Source organism: Aspergillus ibericus (genome assembly GCF_003184845.1).
Source record: "Aspergillus ibericus CBS 121593 unplaced genomic scaffold BO80scaffold_60, whole genome shotgun sequence".
Classification (NCBI taxonomy): Eukaryota; Fungi; Ascomycota; class Eurotiomycetes; order Eurotiales; family Aspergillaceae; genus Aspergillus; species Aspergillus ibericus.
The window spans coordinates 94205-119379 of NW_020292158.1; the positions used below are offsets into that span (position 1 = coordinate 94205).

Below are 25175 nucleotides of genomic sequence, written 5' to 3' on the forward strand. Positions count from 1 at the left end.
AAGGTCTTGGGCCGGACCGTGAATGAGACATACAGCTTTAGAGGTCTTGTCTTCACTCTTCCGTCCGGCGTCTCCGGCTTAGATGAGGCGGGTGACTTGTCCTGCGCAGGTGGTCTGTTTATAGGCCAAGAACCTACTCCGTATTCATAGACCAGTCACTAAACTTGGACGCTTCCGGATCATGCAACAACCCGCCAAGCGATGCGGGTTGAGATCCGCATTTAGCCGACAAACAAGCAGCCTTCTTAGGCATCAGTGGGATGACCCTGGTTCACTGTGCTCAACATGTGTGGAGCGCAAGTCATAGCCCACGTCCGTGTTTGGAAGTTTACAGCATGAGCTCTGGCCGTGTAATGACTTTACTCCAAAGCAGGCCTTCTCCAACTACCAAAAGGGAAGGTTCACGAACAGCACGCCTTAAATAAGGCACTTGAATGCCAAGGCAAAGAGGCTCCCAGAAGGTCTGTCTAGCTTGGCTTTAAGAAGCAGCTCGCTGTCGATCAATCCTGCGGTATCCGAAATCGGAACCTGACTGGGTGAGCTTTCGGGTATGCTGAATATTTTGCATACACGGGATGCCTGATGCGTCTGGAAGGGGAAGAGACGACACACGTGCTGTTGGATGGGCGACTGTAGAGACTTCTAGAGTTCCAATATTCAACATGAAGTCCTCATGAGCTCAGCTTCGGCTACTGTTCAGCAACCCTCTTGCCGATGTGACACTGTCTCAGCGACGGTTGTATCCGTCGCGCCTCTTGGCCAAGGCCACAATCGGGCGAGAACTATCCGAACGGGCAAGTGGTCGGAAAACCCCCCAAAATGCCGAGGCCAATTTCAGTCAAAAAGCAGATCGTGGGTGGAGTGAATTGCGCGAACAATGTAGATCCTTGGCGACCATATAGCGCGACCCCATTGTTAGCTTATAAGTGCCAGGCCGGAACCGCGACGAATGCCGGAGACGGAAGGTAGATTGAAGTGGTTTAAAGATACTGAACCACTGACAAAGTCCCGTGGGCAGATGTATCTACCACAAATGAAAGAACCACGGTTCCGCTGCAGTAGTGGACAGAGCCCTTCGTTAGTGCCCAGGATAGCAGTTCCAGGCCAGCTCAATGGGCAAGTATGGTTTCACCGGATAGGGCGTTTCAATGCTGACTACTCCCCCGCTGTTTCCCTTGGTTCGAATCACTAGACCCTATTGAACATATTGGATCAGCGTTCGAGCGACGTGAAAACACCATGTTAAGCTTTCGGCCACTGTTACCAAATGCTCGGTCTCCCCTGAAGATCGTCGTGCAATAACGCGGGTGCAGGATGCAGGGCTTTTCTCCTTCCTCCCGGTCTTGACCTGAGCAGGTAGGCAGGGTAGTGATCTGGCGATAGATATCTCAAAATGTCCATGCTTCGAAGTCCATCATTGCGATAAGCTTTTAGGAGGGCGCAGGAGCTAGCACCATCGGCACCGGGGGGAGGAATGTGGAAGGGATAGAATTGCGATCTCATCAATGAACCATCCACCGGGAAGCTTTGGGAAAGCAAATGCCGTTGAGGCTCCCTCAGGCCTCAGGTGATCTCCCAATCTGGCAAGTCCTCAACTTCGCCCGCGCCTCTTCGACTTCATCTCTCGACTGGCGGGTCACCGCACTCATTGGCATTCGCCGTACCACAGATGTGGTCTATATGCATCCCAGAAGCACAACCCCTGTCTTCCCGTACAGGCAGGAATCCAAATCTTGCCCGTGGAATTGGTCCCAGCTCGCTGGATCTCGGTAACTTTCTTTCGACGCGCCGTCGCGCTAGGTCTGCTGTGTGCCACCTAAGCCCCTCCAAGCCCGTGGACGCGCTGCTGATCCGATACCCTTGGTTCTAGAAAGTCCAATCAGAAGCCAAGGATGCCCTAGGTAGTATAAGCTACGGTCCGGCGGCTTATTTCCGCCTAATCAAAGATCATGCTCCGGAGGAGATCACCTCCGTACGCGACACCAAAAGACACCGGAGACCCCTTGGCTTCGGTTGCTAAGATGCCGTGCAGATCACCTCCCGTTTGCTCCAGCGATTCTGCAAGAAGATATTTCCGCCCCTTAGCTTGATTGCAGCCAAACGTCCAGACTTTCGTCATTCCGAGGTGGCGAGTGCACTATACCGGGCCGAAGGAGACGCCTCTCAGTGTTCGGCTAGCACTACGCTTGCCTCATCCATTGGGCTGTCGTAGGCAAGTTTCGATTGCGTGTCGCCACATAGCATCTCCAACTCCATAACCATCAAGGAACTTGAGTGTAACGATCGATCCACAGAGCAGGAGGCTCTCAGTAACGATCTAAGTCCGATCATGGCCACCCCTATCCTTCCCAGACCATTGGCAGATCGGCAATTGCTCGCTAGTGCGGGAACGTTCGACCACTTTCTTGACTCATTGCTGGCGGCACAGCGGAGAATACCATGCCCCAGGAGTGGGGCTTGATGAAGAGACCGTGCAGACTATATCCCACTAAAATGCTCACTATGCGAGCTTCGGTCCCTTTGCTACACACGCTACTACGCACTAAAGCTGGCCCATCCTTATTCATTCGCATGCTCCAGAGATTATCTAGCGATCTGTGGCCCCTTACCAAATCTTTAAACTTTTTGTGGGAGAGGAAAATAAATGAATTTCGAGGACGGTGAAAAAAAACTACGCAAAGCTTTCATGGAGACGGGACCAAGCCCAGACCCAGACTTCCTGATCCATAGATTCTCATTTTCTGGTCCGCACACCGTGTTCCAGCTTCCACTCGGAGTATGATTTATTTAAAACACCACGCCTGTCACTCCTTCCCAAGCCTCGCTTTGACCCTTGGACTTCTCTCCCTTGAAACCCCAGTTCAAGGTGATGAACCATGTTTGCTCTACTACGACTGGCACACCTGATGACCGGCGATGGTGCTGGCAAAGGGCACCTCGCTGGTCGCTCAATGACGGAACCAGTCGAGGGGAGTGATAAAACCGGGTTCATTGCCATGGGTGTGATTGCACTCTTTTCGTTCATTGCGGCCTTTGGCCTTTTGTCTTTCCTTACCTACCGCATGATTTTCTGGCGACGATACTATAAACGGCCTCTGTCTGACAACCAATACGTCGTCCTGATTTACAACCTCCTGATTGTCGATATTCAACAAGCAACAGCGTTCCTGATATGTCTCCACTGGCTTGCCAAGGGCCATGTTTACTATCCGAGTGCACCCTGTGTCCTTCAAGGGTGGTGGATCCAAACGGGTGATCCTGGAAGTGGTTTGTTTGTGTTGGCGATTGCACTTCACACGGGTGCCGTCGTCCTACGAGGACGACAACTCCCGTACCCGCTTTTTGTGGCTAGTGTTGTTGGATTGTGGCTCTTCATTATCATCCTGGGATTGGTCCCCGTGGGGATGTTTGGTTCGGAGACCTTTGTGATCTCTGAGGCCGGCTGGGTAAGTGATCAAGGGTATCAAAACATACGACGTTGCTAATTTTATCCCTTCATGCAGTGCTGGATCGGACCGAATCATGAGACCGAACGTCTTTATGTACACTATCTCTGGATTTTCCTTGCCGAATTTGGCACCGTCGTTCTCTACGGTGTCATGTTCTTCTACCTGCGACGCCGAATGAAGCAGGCCGCCACGCTCCGACAAAACCACCAAGAGAACCTGAAGCGATTGAACCGGGTCGTCATTTACATGGTTATCTACCCGCTTGTATATCTGGTACTTTCTCTTCCGCTGGCGGCCGGTCGAATGTCAACGGCTCGACATGTTATCCCGAGTCGAGCGTATTTCGCAGTGGCCGGATCGCTGATGGCGCTGTCTGGATTCGTGGATGTGCTGGTGTACACGCTTACCCGCCGCCACTTGCTGCTGGAGACCGAGCTCAGCACTACGGATCAGATGTATGCCTACACGGAGTCTCAGGCATACCAAACACACATCACTACGGGCGATGGCAAGAAGATGCGCGTCAAATCCCGGTTCCGACGAAACCACGGCATGCAGACGATCGACGACACGGTCAACGACAACCGCGACTCCTCCACCGAAGACATTGTGCGCAAGACGGACATGGAGCTGGCGGAGCTGGGCCATGGCGTGTACCAGGAGACGACGATTGAGATTTCGCACGAGCCAGCGGATCCGGAAGAGTTTCAGAAGAGGGGACGAGTGAGCGGATGATGTGGATGTGGAGATGCAGCCTGGAGCCGATGGGAGATGGCTGGCCAATCATTACACCTTTTTTACTTTCATTCTGTTTCCTATATTGCAACGATCCCTATCACGAGAGACCCCCATGATAACATACTCAGTACATACCTACTATACTAATGCAATAATTTTTAATTCAACATCACTAAATGGTGAAAGCCCCCTGATGGATGACACCTCCAGCTCGCTACAAATTCAGTCTGCTTTATCAGATTCGGGTTAGAATCCAACTGTCCCCGAACCGACGGTGTAGCATCCATCCATCATCCCCCACCCAATACGAAGCGTCTGTAAAAAAACGCCACCTACCCAATCACCACCCCCAGCCAGCCTGCTGCATCACGATCGGCATAACCACCCCACTTAGATCGAAGCTTGAGCAATCCGGTTGGGTTCCACAGCATCGGATCGCGCAGTTTAGGTTTGCATGGTTCGACGCTTTGCTACCTGATTCGTTGCTTTCTCGTCCGAGTACCTCATCCTTACCGGATTCAGCCTAGCCTTCGGCCCCAGGTCCGCTTTTCCCGACTTACCTGATGGAGCAATTTCTCTTTCGGTCTTAGAAAGTGCGAGGGGGTTAGATAGGGGAACCCAACCGACCTTCTCCGTAGAGTTATGATACACGGCTGTTGAACTCTGGGTCAGGTGTAGGAACTTGCCGCTCCGTACCAGACTCGCTGCGTGGTTGGTAGTAAGCTGGCGTGGCATATGGTTTAAAGCCCGACTCGACCCTGAAAATCAGAACATTGAACTTTATTATTACGGTTTATGTTTTGGTTCTGGGTTTGGATTTGGGGCTAGAATTTCCATGCAGCTGAAGTCGCACACTAGCGGTTGGACTATGGACTTTTGAATTTAGTTTAGTTTTCTCGGGGTTGAGATGTGGGATGGATGTCGACGTTGAGTGCGCATGTGGCCATGTGCATGTGCATAGGCACGTGTTTTTCGCCACTGCGGTAACTTTCCCCATTCGGGGTAGGATGTTTCTATACAGTAAACCAAACTTTGTCTCCTCTGTGTATCCCTCCATCAATTCCCAACCCTCTCGCTAAACATCTATACGAACATTCCCTCTAAAAGAAATCGCACGTCTAACCCCCCCAAGAAATAATAAGCGACTACGACCTAGTCAGTAGTCACCTAATATACGAATCCCCACTACGTCGTCGGTCCGTCGTATAAATCCTCCCGCCATGTCCACTTCAATCTACCTAATACAAGCCACCGCCCACCGCTCGCCCACTTCCCTAGCCGAACCGACCCTAGCCTGTATTAGTATCTAGACAAGCACTAATGAGTGATGACTGATGAGTAATGACATTTAGTCGTGCTCTAGCTACGGAGTAGTCTAGTCTAGTCTAATTGTTGCTCCGGCTCCGGCTCCGCTGGTCCGGTGTGGATGCAGGATTGGTGGTGGTTTAGCGCTAGGATGGATGGGTGGATGGATATCCCGAAGATCCCGAGTTTGGTGGTGGATGCCGATGATGGATGGATGGTAATTGTTTCTAATGGGGTCGGACAACTGGGGGTTGAGGGGATGGTTATTGGGGACTTGGTTGCACTTGGTTGATGTTAAGAGAAGCTTCTCTCTGTCTCTGTCTCTGTCACTTACACACCCCCTCTCTCTCCGTGTGTGGAATGGAAATAGGCACCTACTCACTCAAGCAATAATCTGACTGATGAAAGAAATATCCGGTGTAGATTACCTCCTCTTGGCACTGGTCAACCATCATCAAAACGAATGCGACATCGGTTTTTCTGGCTAGAGATACTCCTAAGTTGTATAGAATAGCACAAGCTCATCAAAGTAGAATAACGTAACACTCAAGGCAGCAGGACATTTCCTTCCACTTATAGATGGCGTTCATTCCAGCAGGATGATTTGATTCCTAGAATTGGACATGCATGCTGTTTCTTCGATGTAATAAGACCGAGGATCCGAATTCAACGACTGCACAGTCTTAGTCTATAACAGTAATCAAGGATAGGGTATACACATATGTATCATTTTCTCACCAGTGATTTGCTGCTGCTGGAAGCATTAATCTCGTCTTTCAGTGATATCTTCTGATAGGAGTACCTTTATTTGGCGTTCTTTGCTGACTTCGGCAACCTATGAATGAAGTCTGCAAGGAATTATGAGTTGTGATGAGTAATTAAGCATCCTTGGTGACAATGAATTGTGAAGCAACTGTTTTAGGTAGATATTATATATAGTATCAAAAGACAAATGACCGAGATTGCCTAGTAAAAGGCACAACTGACTGCTAAAACCAATCCTTAGCACCAATGACGAAACAACCACAAACACCATCTATATACTAAGTCTATCCACTGGCTACATTCCCCTCCAATGGCAAATATTCGGGTAATTGAAATAACCCCAGCAGCAATGACACCACATATCTGAAACAACCGGGTACCGAAGCTCCACCCTCTCCCCGCCATCAGCATGACATGTCTTTCATGAATCCACCGATATATTAACTACAGAGTAGTGTGTATTTGGTACGGAGTAAGTCATATGCGGTGGGTTGGAGGCTTGGAGCCAGAATGTCTCAAACAGAACAGTTGATAATTAATACCTATGTGGAGTGTGGACCGGAGACAAAAGTACTGTCCGACTAACGCCAGAGGAACGGTATCCCCGACGCTACCGAAATAGAGGCAAAAGGCCAAGGTATGTAATGATCTATTGATAGTGTGCGGAGTAATGACTTATGGAATAGTGTGTGATAGTGCTGCCTTGTTTTGGGTGGCGAGCTATTGCAGAAATGGGTAGGGTTCGGAGACTAGTAGCTGGATAGGAACAGGTTCGTCGCTGACAGGAAACGGCTGACCCTGTTGAATGCCTAGTCTGGTTCAGTAGGTGACGGTAATGTTGGTGGCTTGGTTGGTGAACTTGATACATAAATCCGTCCAGGTTCTGCTTTTACGTGGGTGAGCAGATGGACTCGGGAACCAACAGCAGTCGATACCGTTGGATAATTGCTTTTTTTTTGCCCCTTTAATAATGTACAGAGTACTCCGTACAGAGGCTCCTTTCTGCCATCAGAGGACCGACAGGGGGCTCAAGACAAACACTACCGTCAGACAATGCTAGCCTAGATAGGAAAATGCAAGGTTATCGGTAATGAACATTGACTAGCTTTAGTCTAGCTAACGTTGAGATCCTCGCACCAAATGTCCGTCACATTAAGGTATGTCTTGCAGCATGTATCTGATTGCTGATCCTGTTGTAACGGTCGGTTGATCGATCGCGACGATCAAGGAGAAGTAGTTAGTACAAAGAGAAGATTTGTCGCTGACTAGAATTATAGCCAGACATTGGCAAACGCAAGATGGATGTCCGATGTAATGGTTGAATAGGTATTTAGCTGATTATTGATCATTAAGGCACAACAGACCTAAGGAGATTCCTCATAAAGTGACAGCATTATTAAAGATCCAGGACCTTGCAGCAGATATTGAGATTGAAAGGCCACCGCCGACCTGTTTTGCCCCTCAAGCGTGCTCCGACGGAGATGGACCTCCATCCTTGGGTTTGGATTGAACATCCTTTGGTTCGGATGGAACGGGCCGACGTTTGATCTCCTTGGGCAGCTGGTCCCTAGTCTTCTGTTCAACCTCAGCATGCATCGCCTCCTCGCCCGTTGCCTCCCCGCTTTCCAAAACGCGGCGCGCCGACTCGTTCCCTTCAACCCCTGCACGACGCTCGTTCTGGATCCGCTCTTGCTCCTGCTTCTTGTCTTTGACGGCCAACGCTGCCTCCTCCCGAGCCACCTCCCGAGCATCAATACTTTGCAGGCCAACCAGACCCAAAATCCGTCCGATCAGGAACTGGTAGCGCAGGTGGCCGCTGACAATATCGCTGACATCCAGGTTCTCGACGCCAGCCACGCCTTGAACAGGCTGCAAACCTGCAACACCGAGCTGCAGACTGCTGGTTCGGTAAAGCAAAGCGAGAACGGCATCATTCTCCGAGTACACGTTGATCAGCCGGCCGCTAACAACGCTCCGTAGACGACGCCAGTGAGGCGCATTGGATGGAGTAGGTGATCCCATCAAAATTGCTGATTCCACTAAGCCGTATGCACCCCGCTTTGCCAAACTCTGGAGACAGGAAAAGATGAGGCGAGAGCCCATCGAGTAGCCCACCAGAGTGACGGACCGCTCACCCTGAACCTTGCTAATTAGTGCATCTGCAAGTACCTCACCAGCTTTATCTGCGCGGGCTTTGGCGATACTGAACGGGTTATCAGCCACACGGGCAACTTTGAGAAGACCAAGAGGCAGCATCACAGCGCTCATGATTTGCGCGAAGATGGTGCGGGACAGAACCTGACCACCTGCCGCCCACGCAGCGCTTGTGACCAGAAGATTCATGGCATTTCCGAGTTTCATCAAAGGCTTTGTTTCCCAGCGCAGACCGAATACCTCGGTATCGGCGTCGATAACCCGCCACGGAACGACAAAATTATCCTCTTCGGTCACCCAGCCCGTGATGCCTATGGTGACTCGCAGCATATGATCATTCTGGGCAGCTTCCCTTTCATCCTCAGACCTCTGTTGAGAGCCGCGGATGGGCAGAAAAGCAAAGTCATCCACCTCACGGGCGTACTTGTCGACCATTCGTCCAGTCATCCGGCCACCATAGGCACCAAAGAGACCGCCAACGATGACTCCGCTGCCTGCAAGAGCACCTAGATATCCTGCAGCAGCGGTGGCACCGAGGCCAATACCTCCTAGGACAGTTCCAAGCCCAGCCGCAACCAGAGGCGCGGCAAGTCCGCCGGTAATGCCAATCAGTACAGCTCCTGCAACAGAGGCTGCCCCAACCTTCCACTTCCTGGAAGAGTCACGTTTTCTCCCGTGGCCTTCTTCTTCTTCAGCACTTGCGAGCTGAAGAGCCGTGTCAAGCAGCCCACGCGCAACCTTGGTTTCATCACCGTTGAGGATGGTGATATCAAGGTTCAGGCTGGAAGATACATATAACATGAGGACTCGTGAGCGAGCATTGTAGTGCTCGAGACTAAGCATCAGAAGAAGCAGCGAGTGGAGAATCAGAAGCCTTTTAGCCTTAGGTAGCTGGGCAAGAGGTGTCTCCACAGGCGGGTACACCTCACAAAGCTTCTTTAACGAACCCTGATCCTCATCGACTTGTGGCTCCTGCAACTGTTGAGGTGCATCACTGGGCTCCTCATCACTCTCGTTATCTTTATTCACAACTTCGCCGATCCTCAGCAGCACCGTGTCTCTCCAATCATCGAAGCTGGCAAGGGCCTTGGCCTCGGACTTGAGATCTTGCGCAGTAGGTTGATAATCGGATTGACTGGCCAGAACTGCAGTCTCCTCTTTCTGTGCATCTGACGGAGTAGACAAGGGATCAGTGTCGTCTTGCTCGCGTTCTGACTGGTCACGTGAGGCTTGGTTCTCCTTCGAAACAGGACCATGGAAGTTCTGCACGATTGCATCTCGCATGTGCTGCGTGATTTCCGCGACAAGCACCGTCAAATCGGCCCGCTGGGGGCGATCCAAGATGGTGGTCAAGTCTTGGTCACGGTCGCTCTTCGGAGGAGCAGGCGAGGGCCCCGAGCCGAACTTGCTGGCATGCTTTTCCTTGAATGACTTCCACATGAATGCGGGTGGCCCCAACGTCACTTCCAGATCGGATTATTTTGTCTAGCTTTTCAACCTCGACTATAGAGGGTTCGTAGAGGACGGTCCAGAGTTGCAAAGAGAAAAGGAGGTGTCGGTTTCAGCATTAGCAATGAGATCATGGATGACTCAGCGCCCAGGCCTCAGGCGTGCAATGTTGTACAATCCAGGTACCTGTCGACGGAAACCAACGGTGCCAGCCCTCCTGACTTGATCAATGAGCCATTCACTGGATGCTTAATTTCCCGTCTCGACAACAAAGAACTTCCCCTTGGTTTTGGACGCATAGGCAAGCGCGTTTCCATCCCAAATATCCCCATCCGGCCGGTCATTCCTCGGACCCTCGACTCGCTGGATCCTCTTGTTGCGTCCGACCACTCTCTCCTTAGACAAAGCTTCTCTAAGCTGTTCTAGTCCAATTGTATTCTCCTTCACCGCTTCCGGAGTTTCATCCCGGATGCTCTGTAGGGGCTCGACGCCGGTGGCATCGACGCTCTGGATCTGTTTCACGAAATGGATTTGGGATTCGAGAGTCTCGAGCATCTTCTTCTCTTCCTCCTCGTTTGCGGGTTGCGGGAGAGCTGACAGACGGAGCAGATGGCGAAGTTGCGTCGGGGTCACTGACAGAGTAGATGTCTTTGCGGAATCGTCAGGGAGCAATGAGCGGACAGACCACGTAGGCTTCGCCAGCATGGCGTCGATGTCTGCGTCATCTGATGGAGAAGAGTACGATCGCCGGGCGTTGAATCGTAATGGTTGACGACGGATCAACCCCGACAGTCGAGAGGAGCCAGTGCGAAGGAACATGGTTGATAAAGTGTAGCAGGCGCAGACAATCAGTACAGCCGCTGAGCAATTGAACAATGAACAATTGGTTTCTTTTCGGACACCTCTTAAAGTTATGCGATAGTATGCAAAGGACGGGCACGGCGAGAAGAAAAGATAGCGGCGCGACATCCAATGGGCAGGGCGAAAAGTGGCCACCGCCTACGATGACGGGCCGGCGGGGGGAGCTGCAGTGGCCATGCTGCGAGGCTGCCCAGTGCTAGGTAGATCGTCCTGCATCGGCTCTCCTCATCTTCCAAACAACCCCCACTTGGCTTTGCCCGCAAGTTGACCTCAAGCGTCACTCTCCTCCTTACCTGCTGGGCCCGACATCCTCTTCACAAGATGGCCCAAGATCCCCGAGTCCTGCTCCAACGAGTAACCCCCCCCCCGCCCCGCTGCACATCGTCACTATGCTAGAAGCACGACGATCGCTAATCTCCATGACGCACCCTAGGCCGACAAGGCGCTCAGCAGCGCATCCGGTGGCTTCAGCTTCTTTGGTGGAAAGACAGAGAAGTACGAGAACGCCGCGGATCTGTACACACAAGCTGCGAACGCCTTCCGAGTGCAGAAACAGAGTAAGCCGAGCACTCGCCCTGCTTTCTCCAGCCCCTGGTCTCTAACCTACTTCCAAACGATCAGACAAAGAAGCCGGTCTCGCCTTCGAGAAGGCCGCCTCTATCCAAACCCAGAACCTCAACGAACCCGACGATGCAGCCAACACCCTGACCGAAGCCTTCAAGGTCTACCGCAAATCCGATCCCGAGGACGCTGCTCGCGTGCTCTCCAGCGCTATTCAACACTACGTCCTGAAGGGTAATCTCCGTCGCGCTGCCACGCAACAGCAACATCTTGCCGAGGTGTACGAGGTGGAACTGGGAGATACCAAGAAGGCGCTGGAAGCCTATGAGAAAGCGGCGGAGTGGTTTGACGGGGACAATGCTGAAGCGTATGTCGCATCCTTCATTGTCTATAAGCAGGGCTAACTCTGGATGGTTCAGTCTTGCCAACAAGCATTACCTCAAAGCGGCCGACCTGGCCGCTCTTGAGGGCGACTACTACAAGGCCATCGAGCACTACGAGCGGATCGGCCGTGCATCGATCAACAACAACCTGATGAAGTGGTCCGTCAAGGATTACTTCCTCAAGGCTGGTATCTGCCACCTGGCGACGAATGTATGCTCAACATGCTATGCTCTATTTTCATAATTCTAACCCATCCCAGGACCTGGTCGCTAGCAACCGCGCCCTCGAAAACTACCGCGACATCGACACCACCTTTGCCTCAACAAGAGAGCACCAGCTCCTCATTGACCTCGTCCAGACCATCGAAGCCGGCGACCAGGAAGCCTTCGCCGATAAGCTCTTCCAATTCGACCAACTCAGCAAGCTGGACAAGTGGAAGACGACTCTTCTGTTGCGGATCAAGAACAATATCGAAGAGCAGGGAGAGGACTTTTCTTAGATCTATTTAATCCATTGCAATCCATTCCTATTCCTGCATGTTCTTGGATCTGATAAACTCCTACCTGGCAGAGTGACTTTTTGCTTCTGCTATTTTCTTTTTGATTTGGCTGGTTCCATAGTAGATGGATGCTGTCATGATTTTCGTGTCTCGCTGTCACATAATGCGGTTTACTCCTTCGTGCGAAGATTTACCTATCTGTCTGCCCTGCACTATTATCCCAACTGTTTCATTTACAACGCACTAGGTTGTACGCATAGGTGCATATGTGACCCTACTATCATCAAAGTCCGTGAATGAACAAAAGTATCATCCTGGCGATGTACTCAGACCAATAACGCGTAACATGAGGAAACTAATAAAAACGGATGGAATCGTAACTGACTAGTTTTGCTGCTAGTTCCAAGTGCGGCCGCCTTTCGGAAGGTAGCATGTGAGGACTCTGTACGCCATATATATACTCTGTCATATCACTTCACATTCACCAGCCTCTTGGTGCGCACGTACTGCCGGTTCAGAAACGCTTACTCCCGGAAATTTTCTGAGCAAGTCTGGAGTACTAAGCAACTTTGATGATGGATATAATCTACAGAGAAATACAAGAGCAACGTGAACACGAAGAATTTTCCTAAGCACACGCAAAAGACGTTGCGTTTCTCGAATCCCCCCCAACATACACCTGCCTCAACGGATAGGGACAAAGATCTCTCGCCGTCTCATTGTACCCCTTCGTAGCATGCAACACGGCAGGAGCATTCCCATTCTCCACCCAATCCATAAGTTGCGACATGGCACTATTCGGAACCGGTCCGAGGCCCCCATAGCAATGCCCCACGCCGGGTGCTTCAAAGAAGCGGATGAAGTCGTGGGCGTGGGGATCGCCCTTTAACACTTCCTGATAGTAGGAGATGGTTCCGTTGGGGGGGATGACTTCGTCGGCTAGGCCGTGCCAGGCGATGAGTTTGCCGCCGGCGGATTTGAAGGGGGTGAGGTTTGGGTCTGTGGTGCCGAGGATGGATGTGTAGGCTGCGATGGTGGAGTGCATGGCATGGAAGAATTGGGGTTGGGTCATGTTGGTGAGGTTGAAGGTGGGGTCTTGGGCGACGAGGTATTTGATCCAGGTGCCGAAGAGGTCGCTTCCGGTTGACGTGCAGGTGAAGTTGGTGGAGCATGTCGTGGGGATGTAGTAGCTGCTGATATCTGCGTCCTTGTTGACGCCGTACCAGCCGTATTGTTCGGAGATGGAGCGGGAGCCTGACCACGCAGCGTCGATGACCTTTGCGCTGGAGGGAGTGAAGGTCCGTTGGGTCCCGTTGCAGGTATAGTTCTTTCCAATGAAGTCGGATGCCTTGATGGAGCAGCGGGCTGGGAGGCTGATGATGCCATCTTCCACTCCATCGAGCCGATCACAGGCCTTTCCTGCTGCTTCTGTGAAGGCATGGACCTCACAGGGCGATGGGTAGACATCGGTGTCGTGCATGACTTGAGAGGGCCAGTAGCCGGCAGGAATGAAGGTCTGGATATTGATGGCCGGCGCAACCGCTAGGATCCCATCGAAGACGTCCGGGTACTGTTGTGCCATCATGAGGGCTTGTCGGCCACCACCCGAGCATCCGGCGAAGTAGGAATACTTGGGGGCGGTGTTGTAGTACGATTTGGTGATCTGCTGGCCGATCACGGCCATGTCGTTTGTGGCCTTCGTGGCGTAGTTGTTGAGGAGGGGCCAGTTCACATTGCCCTTGCTGCTCAGAGCCCATGACAGGTCGGTAGGAATGGTGGACGAGCTATCGCTCGTGGTCAGCCCGCCATCGGTGGAGGCCGAGGCGAATCCCTGTGCCACGGCGTATGTCAGGTAGGTGGCGCCAAAGCCGGTGCTGTAGCCTCCACCCCCGAGGCCTTGGAACCTGCCATTCCATCCTTCCAGCGGGAGCCAGATTTGAGTATGGATTCGGTCATTCCAGCCCGGATGGGTGTGAGTGACTGTGACATTGCAGAAGCTGATGGTGTAGTGACCGCCGTCATTGGTTCCGGGGCCAAGGCTGACGGCGGAATAGTTGTGAGCTTCGTGGGCTTGAATGTCGAGGATTGAAGCTCCAGGCAAGTCGGGCTTTTCGATGCTGGCTGGGGAGCATCGAGAAGCGGACGCTATGTCAATCAGGAGCGCGCTCAGGGAGAGCAGAGTGCGGGGGAAGGCCACCATGTTGATTTGCAGGTGACAGTGGATGATATGCTGAAGATTTCCAGTGCATTTCCAGTGGGTTGGATCAATGTATTATATGTAGATGTGACAGTACGACGGAGTATACGGGATCTTCTATACGCGTATTCGTACTCGCAGATGGTCGTTGCCGAACCTCGGAAACGATCGCCACGGGACGTTTGGTGGGTAAGTTCGGAATGTCCGATTTTCTATACGCGTATTTGATCCGGGTGATCTTCCTACTCTTTACTTGTGGTCTCTTATTGTTGGTACCCCTTGGAACTATATTGATTGGACCTAGGGCTCAGTCGCTCGATTGTCTCCACTTGTTCTATAAATAATTCAGTTCATTAGACTCCCGAGGATGATCAGAGACCTCTTCAAGATCTATCATATACTAGGGTGCTGAAGGACGAAGTCTTTCTTGACAGTAGGTCTTGATGATTCAACAGTGCGAAGAAGCTCGATGTTGTTTAATCCTCCAAGCTAAGGGATTCATTCAATCACCAAGATCACGCACTCTCGTGCTAGGTGAGCCAAGGAAAAGAAAGGCTAGACTGCAGCAACTATCAAATCAATTTACTCCTATGTATCCTCTAAATTAGCAACATGATCCAGTGTAACGATTCATCAATTCATGCGAAGCGACTTTTGTGGTATCATAAGTATGAAGGAAGTATGTATCTATATCGGCCGTTCCTGCAGCGAACATGCATGCGAAATCCAACGGCGTCTCCAAGCAGAACACATCACGACCCCAACGATCTTCGCTAGTAGACCACGTCCTCCAGGGCGCGAGCCTTGCGAGGGAAGACGCGCTTGTACAAGCTGATACCGATGGAGTCTTGCGGGTTGATCTTAGCGTCGAAGGTGGCCTTGAAGTAACCGTGTGTACCGAGGGATTCCTTGATGTATCCGCTGCGGCCGCGTCGGGTCCAGAGCTGGAGTGCCTTGAACCATTGGATGTCCTCGGCGTTGAAGAACATGTAGCGCACGGTGACCACGCGCTTGTGGATCTTGTAGGGGTGACCGGTGAGAATGGCGCGCTTGGCGACAACGCGGGACTGGTCTGGGGCAACGACGGTACCGTTTCCAATGAGCTCGAGCTGGTCGAAGCTGGGCTCCTCGTCGGCGGGGTCGAGAACCTCGGGGTCCTGGACCGACTTGTTCTTGAAGACCAGAACGGGAACGGAACCCCAGGTGAGGGGACCGATCCAGGAGGCGACGGCACTGCGACCGGGGTGGAGGAAGCGGTCGAACTTGTGCACGTTGTTCGGCGTGTTGTCGCCGGCGGAGAAGATGGGGTTGACGACAAGACGACGGGGTCCGCACTGGACGACGAGCTGCTCCTTGGACTTCAAGGGCTCCTCGACGTTGGAGTTCAGGTGCATGTTGATGTTGACAACAGTGTGCTTGTGCTCATGACGGAGCAGCGAGAAGAGGGACACGGGCTGCGGCCGGCTGCGGAGCTTGGTGGGCACTGCGCGCAGATGAACATCGACGCGCACACCCGGGTTGACACCTCCCACGAGGGCCTCGCGGAGGAACTTGTTCCTGGATCCCTTGTAGTCGGCGAATTGGAGCAGGCGGCGCCAATCTTCCGGCTCGTGGGCACGATCCTCTGACGTCTCCCACGGGCTGGTCTTGAAGCTCTTCAGACCTCTGAAACGGGCCAGACGCTCCCGAGCGAGAACGTTGGGGTGAAGTTCAATTTCGTCAGGGAACTCCAAATCTTCGTTCGCCTCCTTTCTGCGGCTCGCACGGAATTCCTCCAAGTCTTTGGCGTCGTCTTCGGGCGACTGGTCCACGAACATTTCTGACTGGGGGTACTCCGACGGGCCACCCTCTGTCATGGCATCTCTGTTGTCGGGGAAGACACCATCTTCAGGTGCTCCCGTAGTATCCATCTCCATCACTTCGTCCTCTTCGTCCTCCATGTCAGAGCCGGAGTCGGACACGTCGTCCAAGAACCAGGCAGACTGGTACTCGGAGGTACCCTTCGGAAGCTTCTTGGGTTTGGCGGGGATGTGGGATTCGTCGTCGGAGAAGTAGTGATGGTCGTCCAAAAGAACACCCTTGCGCTCTTCTTCGACAACAGGGAAGTCGTCATCCTCCATTTCAATCTCCTCGGGAGCGATGATGGCGATATCATCGCAATCCGCGGTGGGTGTATCCAGGAGCTGCATAGTCTCAGTCTCATCGACATTCATGGCATCGTCACGCTTAGGGCGGGCAGTGGCAAGAGGTGCTGCGGTAATCGAACCAATCTGGAAGTCACCCCAGCCAGGGATGTGGACCAGACGGTCTGCCTTCAGGCCCTTTCCACGGACAACACCAGTGACAACAACGTCGTCCACCACCTCCGCGCTGCTTTCCGGCCACTGAACATTTTCGACAAGCATCCAGCTCCGCTCGTCACGCCAGCGGATGCCCTTGGGTGTTGCTGTGCAGAGAGAGCGGATGGCGTTGGAGCACTCCTGGCGAGAGTCCACCGAGAGGACCTTTTCAACAGATGGGAAGAAGTGGTTCGCGAAAGACTTGAGGGAAGCGGCCACTTGCGGGCGTTTCTTGGCCGGGTTGATTTGGTCCAGACCCTACCAAGTTCCAGTCAGTACGAAACGCAACCATCGCAAACACCGAAGATTGAACCCACCTGAACCACGGCAATGACGTTCGAGATACCCTGACCCTCAATCGATCTGAGCAGCAACTCTCCTTGTTCCTCCACTTCGACCTGGGCGGAGAGCGCCAGAACCACGAAATCCGCCATCCGGCACACATCCATTGCGTTCATCAAGTCATACTTCGCCGGAATGTACTGCAAGGTCTGTCGGAAGCGGTCGACGCGCACCCGGGTGGCGGCATCGGGCGAGATCTCGGCGGAAACATCGACACTCTCGTTCAGGGCCTTGATGATGGCGGCCACATCGATATCGACGGAAAGCGGCACAACGGCCACATGACGCGGGGCACCATTCTGGCCGGTAAAGATGCTGACCGACTGGGCCTTCTCCTGGTGCTTCAATTGCTGCTTCTGGCGAGCCTGGTTTCTGCGATCGAGTTTGGACTTGAGCTGTTGGTGAGGGGTCTTGCGGGTGCCCCGCTCTTGTCTTTCGACTTTGCCTGGAAGATGTCAGTCCTGCTTCTGTTTCTGCATAATATCGACACCGGAAAATATGCCCTAGCGCACATACCCTTAGCCTTGTCCTTCAGCGCGCTCTTGGTGGCATGACGGGTCTTGTAGGGCTTGTTGGAGGATTTGGTGGTGGATCGGTGGTGATGCTGCACCGTCGGGGTGGGCGCCATGTTGGCACCGCTGGACCCTTTGAAGCGGAAGGGAAGAGAGGCCAGGATGGATGATAGAAAGTCGATAAAAGGCAAGACACCCGATACCGGTAATCACAGCAAAAAAGTGGCCTCCCAGAGGGATCTGGACTTGATATCGCCGGCGGCGGGTTGAGAGGAAAAAATTAGGCGGTGGAGGAACAAGCGAGGAAGCAAAGCCGCTCGGCACGGATTTTCGTCGTTTGACCCGCAGAAAAAGCTGCGGATGAGCCTCCGTTCTACCTCCATTTCACCCCCAAGGTCCACCACCTGACTGTGCTTGGGAATTTCTCCGAATTGCTTATCAGTCAGCTCGTCGCCTCCGATTTCTACTCGTCTAATTCACATCCTCACACAACCATGTCGGAAACCGCGCCGACAACCGCCGTTGCGCCGGCCGATCACAAGCGCAAAGAAAGCAGAAGGATGATGGAGGCGCAGAAGACTTACGGCCGGGGTAAATCCATCCACACCCACAGTGTCAGGGACAAGAAACTGCGCAGCAACCTCAAAGCCGTCGAAGACAAGTTCAAGGAAGCGGCCCTCAAGGCCAAGGATGCGGAGATTTTGCTCGAGCACGATGCCGGTTTCCTCGAGCCGGAAGGAGAGTTGGAAAGGACGTACAAGGTTCGACAGGATGAGATCCGCGACAGCGTTGGAATCGAGACGGCCAAGAAGGGATTCGAGCTGAAGTTGACCGAAATGGGACCCTATCGGGCGGACTACACGAGGAACGGTCGCGAGTTGCTGCTGGCGGGACGGAAAGGGCATGTTGCAACGATGGACTGGCGCAATGGAAAACTGGGATGCGAGTTGCAGTTGAACGAGACAGTGCGCGATGCCCGGTGGCTGCACAACAACCAGTACTTTGCGGTGGCGCAGAAGAAGTCCGTCTACATCTACGACCACAGCGGTGTCGAACTGCACTGTCTCAACAAGCATCTGGAGCCTCTTTTCCTCGAATTCCTGCCATATCACTTCCTTCTTGCGAGCGCTGTAAGTACTTTGGTTACATCAGTCAGATGAACTCAACTAACAGGTGATCAGCAAATGAGCGGCTACCTCAAATACACCGATACCTCGACCGGTCAAATGGTTGCGGAGCTGCCCACTCGCCTCGGCGCTCCCACCTCCCTCACCCAGAACCCTTGGAATGCCATCCTGCATGTCGGACACCAGAACGGAACCGTGACCCTATGGTCCCCCAACTCCCAGACTGCTCTCGTGAAGGCGCTGGTCCACCGCGGACCGGTTCGCTCGATGGCGATCGACAGACAAGGACGGTACATGGTATCCACCGGACAGGACCAGAAAATGAACGTGTGGGATATTCGGATGTTCCGCGAAGTCCACTCCTACTCCTGCTACCAGCCCGGCGCCTCGGTCTCCATCAGTGACCGGGGCCTCACGGCCGTCGGCTGGGGCACGCAGGTCAGCGTCTGGCGGGGTCTGTTCGACGCCGCGGCCGCCGACCAAGGCAAGGTGCAGAGCCCGTACATGGCATGGGGCGGCGACGGTCAGCGCATCGAGAACATGCGCTGGTGTCCGTTCGAGGATGTTCTGGGTGTGGCTCACGACCAAGGCTTCGCCAGCATCATTGTCCCTGGCGCGGGAGAACCCAACTTCGACGCCCTGGAGGCGAACCCGTACGAGAACACGCAGCAGCGCCAGGAGGCGGAAGTCCGCTCCCTGCTGAACAAGTTGAAGCCGGAGATGATCTCTCTGGACCCCAACTTCGTCGGAAAGCTGAACACGATCAGCGACAAGAAGAACCGCGAGGAGCGCGATCTCGACCGCAAACCCGAGGACCCGATCGAGAAGCTCAAGAACCGGGGCCGCGGCCGCAACAGCGCCCTGCGCAAGTACCTCCGGAAGAAGGGGCGTCGCAACGTGATCGACGACACGCGGGTCAAGGCGGAGCTGCTACGCAAGGAGCACGCGGCCCGACACAAGGAGAAGCTACGCTCCGAGCGGGAGAATCTGGGCCCTGCTCTGGCCCGGTTCGCCAAGCGGGAGATGTGAGGCGAGTTCGTGCGTGCATGCGTTTTATTCTTCTGTTGTTCCGTTGGGACGACGATCGAGTCGAGCTTTCAGATACCCTGCTTTATGGCGCGAGAGGCTTGAGCCTTTCCCGTCTGTCACGATTCTTCGAGCTGTCTGCATTTCCAAGGGCGTTGGGGGGGAGGGAACCGGAATGGGATATTATAAAAGTTGTTATGATAGAGAGCCTGAATCAGCAAATTTGTACATTGATCTGATTCACCGTAGCCTCGAACATTTTGAGTAGAATCAACCCTATATACCATGATCATGAATCACCCAATCAAGCCTCCTCAACACTGCCCGACCCCCTCTGCCCACCATTCTTCCACCTCTCCAAACTAACCTCATACGCACCACTCGCCTTCCAGGCACTCAAAATCAAATTCACAATATCCGAAACCCTCTTCCCATTCTTCACCTCCGCAAAAACCGTCGGCCCCCCCTCTCTCATCTTGGCCGCATCCCTCTCCATGACCGACAAATCAGCCCCCACAATCTCCGCCAAATCAATCTTATTCACGACCAACAGATCCGAGCCCGTGATGCCCGGACCACCCTTGCGAGGCACCTTATCTCCCCCCGCGACATCAATCACGTAGATGATGAAATCGGCCAGCTCGCGACTGTAGTTCGCGGCGAGGTTGTCGCCGCCGGATTCGATCAGGAGGATATCCGTCTGGAATTGCTTGTGTAGGGATTGGAGCGCTAGGAGGTTGGCGCTGATGTCTTCGCGGACGGCGGCGTGCGGGCAGCCGCCGGTTTCGATGGCGCGGATGCGCGAGGGGGGAAGGGCTTTGTGGCGGGTGAGGAATTCGGCGTCTTCTCTGTTTTATTTGTAGATTTGTTGGTTAGTGGCTTTCTGGGGGTTAGGATTTGGGGGGGAGGGTTACCTGGTGAAGATGTCGTTGGTGACGGCGGCGATGTTGTATTCGTCGCGGAGGGTTTGGCACAGGGCGAGCATCAGAGCGGTTTTGCCGGAGCCGACAGGTCTACAGGGTTCGTGGTCATGTGTTAGTTGATGGGTAGTACCGAGTAGATAGTACGGTGGTTGGCTTACCCTCCAATGCCAATGGTGAAGGCACGGTCCCTCCAGTCACGTTCCTCCGACAGAGGCATCTCGCGGTTCAGGTAGGAACCGGGGCCGTCGAGAATCTCGTGGGAGTGGCCGTGGCCGTTGAAGTCATCGTGCGAATGGCCGGCGCCGTTGTCGTGGGAGTGGGAGTGTGACATGGTTGGATGTTGCAACGGGGAGAAAAAGATGGAGAAAGAAGAGGGAGGGAAATATGGAGGGGCGGATGGAGGGCGGATGGACTATGGAGGGGTCCCCAGGCGATGGATGGCCGGCCGGAGACTGCCGATGCCGACAGCAGTGGAGCCCCCCGTTCCTGTTAGGTAATCGATAGATATAACTAATACTCCGGACAGAATGAAAAAGATGAGGGAGCAATGCATTGATCTTCGGACGTACAGTTGCAACTATCAACACAATTATTTCCAGGGAGAGAACCTGACGCCGGAACACTTCAATCGCCCAGGAAAACGTGGATATCAAACAATCCCGCAACGCTCAACTTCAGTAACGGGCCCCCGACAGGCAAAGCCTGCTGCAGAGAGGGGCCTCACACAGAAACAGACCAGTAATATCAAATCCACATAACACGGATCTCCGTCTTTCGCATGAGACATCAAATGGAAAAGGAACCGGCAGCTATGTTCAATGAACAGGAACCCCGCAGATGAAAAGCAGCGCAGAAGAAGAGCCTCGCACAGGTATCCTAAGGTACGCCATATCCCCGCCTTGTGAGACTGAAACACATGTGGAACTGAGAAGGACAAGTGAAAACCAGAAAATGAGTATGAGAAAAGAAAAGGACGCAAAAAAAGGCAATAATTATGCATCGGCAACATTACAGTGGTGGTATTAGCCACCACCCTTCTGCTTCTTCGCCCCTACTCGAGGACTAGCCTTGACTTTGGGGGCTCCCTGACCGGCAGTGCCGTTAACCTCGGGCCCAGCATCATCATTCTCCATCTTCACGGTGCTAGCACGGCGGCGTTTGTTACCCACGTTGGGGCTAGCACTTGCACTGGTCCCTTGGGGAATGTTGCCTTGGACTTGACCCTGAGGGAGCATCCCCGGAGGCCCCGCCAGATGGCTCTGGGCCGGACTGGGGTGGGCGGATCCAGTCAAATGGGGTGAGCCCTGAGCGCCCGGTAAACCCAAGTGGGCCATCGCGGGAGACGCAAACTGGTTGGGCACGTTCATATTGGGGGGCCGTGGCTGGCCCTGCTGCATCGCTGGGTTCATGGGAGCCTGCATATACACCGGGTTGGGAGCCGCCTGGCTCTGCTGCATCGAGATCACCAGGTTCCGCAGGGCTTCTGGGGGTGACAATTGAGGATTTTGCTGAGAAAACTGGAACAGCAACTGCATGTGCGAAATCGTCTCCGCCACCTACAAGATGAAAGGTCAGAAGAATACCAGAACGCACTAGACCACATAGAAAGCTTACCTCAAGGAAGCTCATCACGGCCGTGGGAACACCATTCGGGGTAACCATAGATTCGGGCAATGTAAACGCAGGCTGTTGCGCCTGTTTGGCCTGGGCCCGTTTCCCCATGTTTTTAGACACCTTGGGACTTTGTTTTTGCTGGTCGGCCAACTCCAGGGCCTGTAACTGACTCCGAGGGAGGTATTCCGTGTGGGTCATCACCACAATATCGAGCATTTCAATCTTGTTGTTCATATCGAAATGTGCCGTCATGCTTCCGTTGGTAAAAAGCTATGTTTGGTTAATACGGCAATCGCGATAAAGCGAGAAGTCAAGCAGTCATACCTGAGTTCCATTCGAAAACCAATAAATGAAGCAAGTTCTCGCACTCTCCACGATGTGGCCTCCGTGCGGTGAGTCCCTCTCCCGCGCTCCATCAACAACCATCTGGATATGGCAAATACCGCTTGTACACTGGGTGTGGTAATAGCGCGCTAAAGCAGGAGTGGCAATCTCAAATTGCTTGGAGCCGGCTTGTGGGTTATAAACACCCTGTCTCAGAACACCGCCCGGCGCATAGAATCTGGCCACAAAATTATTCCATTGGGCCAAATCAGTACCCATCTCAGCACGACCCTGTAAATCATTAGCGTCTGGTCGAGAATACAATGCCGGCCAACTGATCGGATTGAACATACAGAAATGTGGCTCAGATTTTCTGCAAAGGTGCTAAGCTGCAAGATTGCAGCGCCCTTCATGTTCATCCGTTGTTGCTGCATCATCATGGCAGCAGGGTTTTGCTGTTGCTGTGCCTTAATTTGGGCCTCCTGCGCGGTCATTGGCGGCTGTTGTTGGCCCTGTTGTTGGCCCTGTTGGGATTGCTGCGGCTGAGGTTGTGTCTGCGGCGCCTGGGGCGCTTGCGGTTGCTGACCCGGTTGCTGAGCCTGCGGAAGCTGTTGCGGGGGTGGATTGGGAGTAGGCTGTGGCTGAGGTGCGGCGGGCTGCTGCTGTGGAGGTTGAGACGTGGGTACCTGCGGAGGATTCGGTTGCGGCGTCGCGCTTCCTTGGTGTGGTGGCGGTCCCGGCTGAGGTTGAGGTGTAACACTCTGGGCGTCGTGTACGCTCTGAGGTTGTGCTGCTGCGCGCTGCTGCGGTGTCTGCTGGCCGGGCTGTCCGGCAGACGTAGCCTGCTGGACTTGCTGGGCCTGATGCGCCTGCTGAGCCTGGGCTTGCTGCATAGCAAGGAAATGTTGTTGTTGCTGCTGAAGGTTTTGCGGCTGTCCATGAGGCATCTGTTGAAGCTGCATTTGCAGATTAACTGGACGCATCGCAGGGTTCGCTTGCATCGCTGCGATCTGAGCCGCATTCAGGCCGGGTGTACCATTTTGCATCTGTACCGGTAACCCACCATGCCCTTGTTGGTGTTGCTGCTGCTGCTGCTGCTGCTGTTGCTGCTGAAGCATCATACGCTGTCTTATAAGTTGGTGTTGGTGCTGCTGGAGAAGTTGAGGGTTGTTCGCAACTAGAGAGCAAGACCGGTCAGATTGCCATGCGATCGATTTTGGAGAAGAGAAGGCCAAGAAGCTAGATAGTGCACATGGACGACCGATAAGGGGGAAGGCGTAAGATCGATGGGAAACCTACACTGCTGTGCAAAATGCGGCTGCTGGAACATATGTGCCTGAGCTGGACCGAGGTGAGAGAGGGCATGAGCCTGAACAGGACCCCCAGGCCCTGTTGTTCCAGCTCCAGGTGGCATGCCACCCATTACTGGACCGCCTTGGCTGACTTGAGGTCCTCCTGGCGCGGACACGCCTGGATGCACCTGCTGGACCATCCCAGCCCCGGGATGAGCGTTGGGATGTTGAGCAGGGGCCATTGGGTGACCCGGAGGCAGACCCGGATGCTGTGGAATGCCTTGATGGGCAGGGAATGGTTGCGCCATCATCATGTCGTGGTTACGAAGTCGCCGATAACGGGACTCCTCGAAGTCGGTGAGGGACTGGAAGGGGTACGAAGAGAGGGAAGAAACAGGATTGTGCGTAGGAAAAGTCAAGGGCTATCGTTATCAGAAAGAGGGACGCAAGAGAGAAACTAAACGACCGTCGACTATCCGGCACGCTGAGGGCGGCGTCGGACTCGAAAAGCGCGCTTGACGTGGAGGCACAACAGGCCGCTTTTAGTGCCGGAGCGGAGGCCAAGACGCAGCTGACGGGGCGATTGAGCCTGCGTCGGTATCACCCACGACCACACGAGATCTGGAGCATGGATCGGACCGGCCTAATCACCTGTGCCCACCAGATCGGGAGGGGGCGAAAATCCTACACCTCCAATGTCAGTGGGAGAGGGTGACAGGAGGAAGGTTGAGGAGGTTGGGGGGGAAAGACCAGAGGTGGTGAGGGTGAGAGGCTAGAGAGGGAATGGGTTATTATGGGTGGATGGGAATGGGATTAGGGAGGCCGGAGGTGTGGAGGGGCTAGGGGCCAACGAAAAGCGAGACGGCACCTGTCGCGATCGCCAGTTCAATCGCTCGATAACGAACGGGGCGTGCTAGACCAAACCTCGCGGGAACAGAGGCTACCCAAGAACAAATGTGCAGCCCAAGAACGGGGAAGAGGGAGGGGGAGGGGAGGGAATATCTGGAGGGGGAGGGATGAGGTGAACACAGGGAGAGCAAAGGAAAAAACCGTACGGTAGGCTTAGCAGGGAGACCGGGAACTGGAAGGGGGACAGACAGACAGCCGGAGAGTCAGTCGGAACTCAGAACTAAGAGGCCCATGGCGAGATCTTCTCTGAGGCTTTTCTTTTCCCTCTGCGCTGCGAGCGAATGGCGATGCCCGGCCACCGCGACTTATACGCTAGTCCGCTTCGGGGCTGTCTACCATCACGTGGCTCTCGGAACATTGTTCTTGCGGGCGGGCGGCATTTATTTTCGGTCGCGCAATGTTTTT

The 25175-nt window shown here is 53.8% G+C and overlaps 9 protein-coding genes across 9 annotated transcripts; 4 read left to right on the forward strand and 5 right to left on the reverse strand.

Annotated features, from left to right (window-relative positions):
- The first annotated feature begins 1431 nt into the window (after nucleotides 1–1431).
- BO80DRAFT_238558 (uncharacterized protein) lies at nucleotides 1432–2326 on the forward strand. The gene is made up of 3 exons (XM_025714528.1): nucleotides 1432–1807; nucleotides 1871–1972; nucleotides 2033–2326. Exons 1-3 carry the CDS (start codon nucleotides 1670–1672, stop codon nucleotides 2210–2212), a joined length of 420 nt encoding a protein of 139 aa, XP_025570582.1. The 5' UTR covers nucleotides 1432–1669; the 3' UTR covers nucleotides 2213–2326.
- A 550-nt stretch (nucleotides 2327–2876) lies between these two features.
- Nucleotides 2877–4184, forward strand: gprD (the record flags this gene model as incomplete). The annotated part of the gene is made up of 2 exons (XM_025721055.1): nucleotides 2877–3446; nucleotides 3504–4184. 2 exons carry the CDS (start codon nucleotides 2877–2879, stop codon nucleotides 4182–4184), a joined length of 1251 nt encoding a protein of 416 aa, XP_025570583.1.
- A 3203-nt stretch (nucleotides 4185–7387) lies between these two features.
- Nucleotides 7388–10679, reverse strand: BO80DRAFT_468736 (DUF726 domain protein; the record flags this gene model as incomplete). Its single annotated transcript, XM_025722953.1, has 3 exons — nucleotides 7388–9874; nucleotides 10047–10077; nucleotides 10131–10679. 3 exons carry the CDS (start codon nucleotides 10677–10679, stop codon nucleotides 7719–7721), a joined length of 2736 nt encoding a protein of 911 aa, XP_025570584.1. The 3' UTR covers nucleotides 7388–7718.
- Nucleotides 10680–11042: 363 nt separating this feature from the next.
- sec17 (alpha-soluble NSF attachment protein SEC17) lies at nucleotides 11043–12485 on the forward strand (the record flags this gene model as incomplete). Its single annotated transcript, XM_025722954.1, has 5 exons — nucleotides 11043–11075; nucleotides 11155–11278; nucleotides 11343–11649; nucleotides 11702–11876; nucleotides 11926–12485. The coding sequence occupies 5 exons, from the start codon at nucleotides 11043–11045 to the stop codon at nucleotides 12163–12165; spliced, it is 879 nt and encodes a 292-aa protein (XP_025570585.1). The 3' UTR covers nucleotides 12166–12485.
- Nucleotides 12486–12793: 308 nt separating this feature from the next.
- On the reverse strand, nucleotides 12794–14365 carry BO80DRAFT_417211 (tannase and feruloyl esterase; the record flags this gene model as incomplete). The annotated part of the gene is made up of 1 exon (XM_025718211.1): nucleotides 12794–14365. The coding sequence occupies one exon, from the start codon at nucleotides 14363–14365 to the stop codon at nucleotides 12794–12796; it is 1572 nt and encodes a 523-aa protein (XP_025570586.1).
- A 349-nt stretch (nucleotides 14366–14714) lies between these two features.
- BO80DRAFT_392221 (small subunit rRNA maturation protein TSR1) lies at nucleotides 14715–17827 on the reverse strand. The gene is made up of 3 exons (XM_025717212.1): nucleotides 17560–17827; nucleotides 17019–17488; nucleotides 14715–16959 (listed from the first exon to the last, which is right to left on the reverse strand). The coding sequence occupies exons 1-3, from the start codon at nucleotides 17669–17671 to the stop codon at nucleotides 15136–15138; spliced, it is 2406 nt and encodes an 801-aa protein (XP_025570587.1). The 5' UTR covers nucleotides 17672–17827; the 3' UTR covers nucleotides 14715–15135.
- A 75-nt stretch (nucleotides 17828–17902) lies between these two features.
- Nucleotides 17903–19927, forward strand: BO80DRAFT_505584 (WDR46/Utp7 family protein). The gene is made up of 2 exons (XM_025724497.1): nucleotides 17903–18685; nucleotides 18737–19927. The coding sequence occupies exons 1-2, from the start codon at nucleotides 18050–18052 to the stop codon at nucleotides 19709–19711; spliced, it is 1611 nt and encodes a 536-aa protein (XP_025570588.1). The 5' UTR covers nucleotides 17903–18049; the 3' UTR covers nucleotides 19712–19927.
- Nucleotides 19928–19932: 5 nt separating this feature from the next.
- On the reverse strand, nucleotides 19933–21024 carry BO80DRAFT_505585 (urease accessory protein UreG). The gene is made up of 3 exons (XM_025724498.1): nucleotides 20790–21024; nucleotides 20623–20721; nucleotides 19933–20556 (listed from the first exon to the last, which is right to left on the reverse strand). The coding sequence occupies exons 1-3, from the start codon at nucleotides 20960–20962 to the stop codon at nucleotides 20013–20015; spliced, it is 816 nt and encodes a 271-aa protein (XP_025570589.1). The 5' UTR covers nucleotides 20963–21024; the 3' UTR covers nucleotides 19933–20012.
- Nucleotides 21025–21653: 629 nt separating this feature from the next.
- On the reverse strand, nucleotides 21654–24103 carry BO80DRAFT_449459 (uncharacterized protein; the record flags this gene model as incomplete). The annotated part of the gene is made up of 5 exons (XM_025721746.1): nucleotides 21654–22187; nucleotides 22246–22515; nucleotides 22570–22860; nucleotides 22923–23746; nucleotides 23869–24103. The coding sequence occupies 5 exons, from the start codon at nucleotides 24101–24103 to the stop codon at nucleotides 21654–21656; spliced, it is 2154 nt and encodes a 717-aa protein (XP_025570590.1).
- Between the last annotated feature and the right edge of the window lie 1072 nt (nucleotides 24104–25175).

Bases quoted from the DNA above. Each gene is read 5' to 3' on its own strand.
- BO80DRAFT_392221 (XM_025717212.1), bottom strand. From the start codon at position 17,671: ATGGCGCCCACCCCGACGGTGCAGCATCACCACCGATCCACCACCAAA. The intron at 17,489-17,559 runs GTATGTGCGCTA...GACATCTTCCAG, and splicing joins GCTGAAGGACAAGGCTAAGG to GCAAAGTCGAAAGACAAGAG. The intron at 16,960-17,018 runs GTGGGTTCAATC...GGAACTTGGTAG, and splicing joins ACGTCATTGCCGTGGTTCAG to GGTCTGGACCAAATCAACCC.
- BO80DRAFT_505584 (XM_025724497.1), top strand. From the start codon at position 18,050: ATGTCGGAAACCGCGCCGACAACCGCCGTTGCGCCGGCCGATCACAAG. The intron at 18,686-18,736 runs GTAAGTACTTTG...ACAGGTGATCAG, and splicing joins ACTTCCTTCTTGCGAGCGCT to CAAATGAGCGGCTACCTCAA.
- BO80DRAFT_238558 (XM_025714528.1), top strand. From the start codon at position 1,670: ATGTGGTCTATATGCATCCCAGAAGCACAACCCCTGTCTTCCCGTACA. The intron at 1,808-1,870 runs GTGTGCCACCTA...CCTTGGTTCTAG, and splicing joins GCCGTCGCGCTAGGTCTGCT to AAAGTCCAATCAGAAGCCAA. The intron at 1,973-2,032 runs GTACGCGACACC...GATGCCGTGCAG, and splicing joins CTCCGGAGGAGATCACCTCC to ATCACCTCCCGTTTGCTCCA.
- BO80DRAFT_505585 (XM_025724498.1), bottom strand. From the start codon at position 20,962: ATGTCACACTCCCACTCCCACGACAACGGCGCCGGCCATTCGCACGAT. The intron at 20,722-20,789 runs GTAAGCCAACCA...CGAACCCTGTAG, and splicing joins TTCACCATTGGCATTGGAGG to ACCTGTCGGCTCCGGCAAAA. The intron at 20,557-20,622 runs GTAACCCTCCCC...CAAATAAAACAG, and splicing joins ACCAACGACATCTTCACCAG to AGAAGACGCCGAATTCCTCA.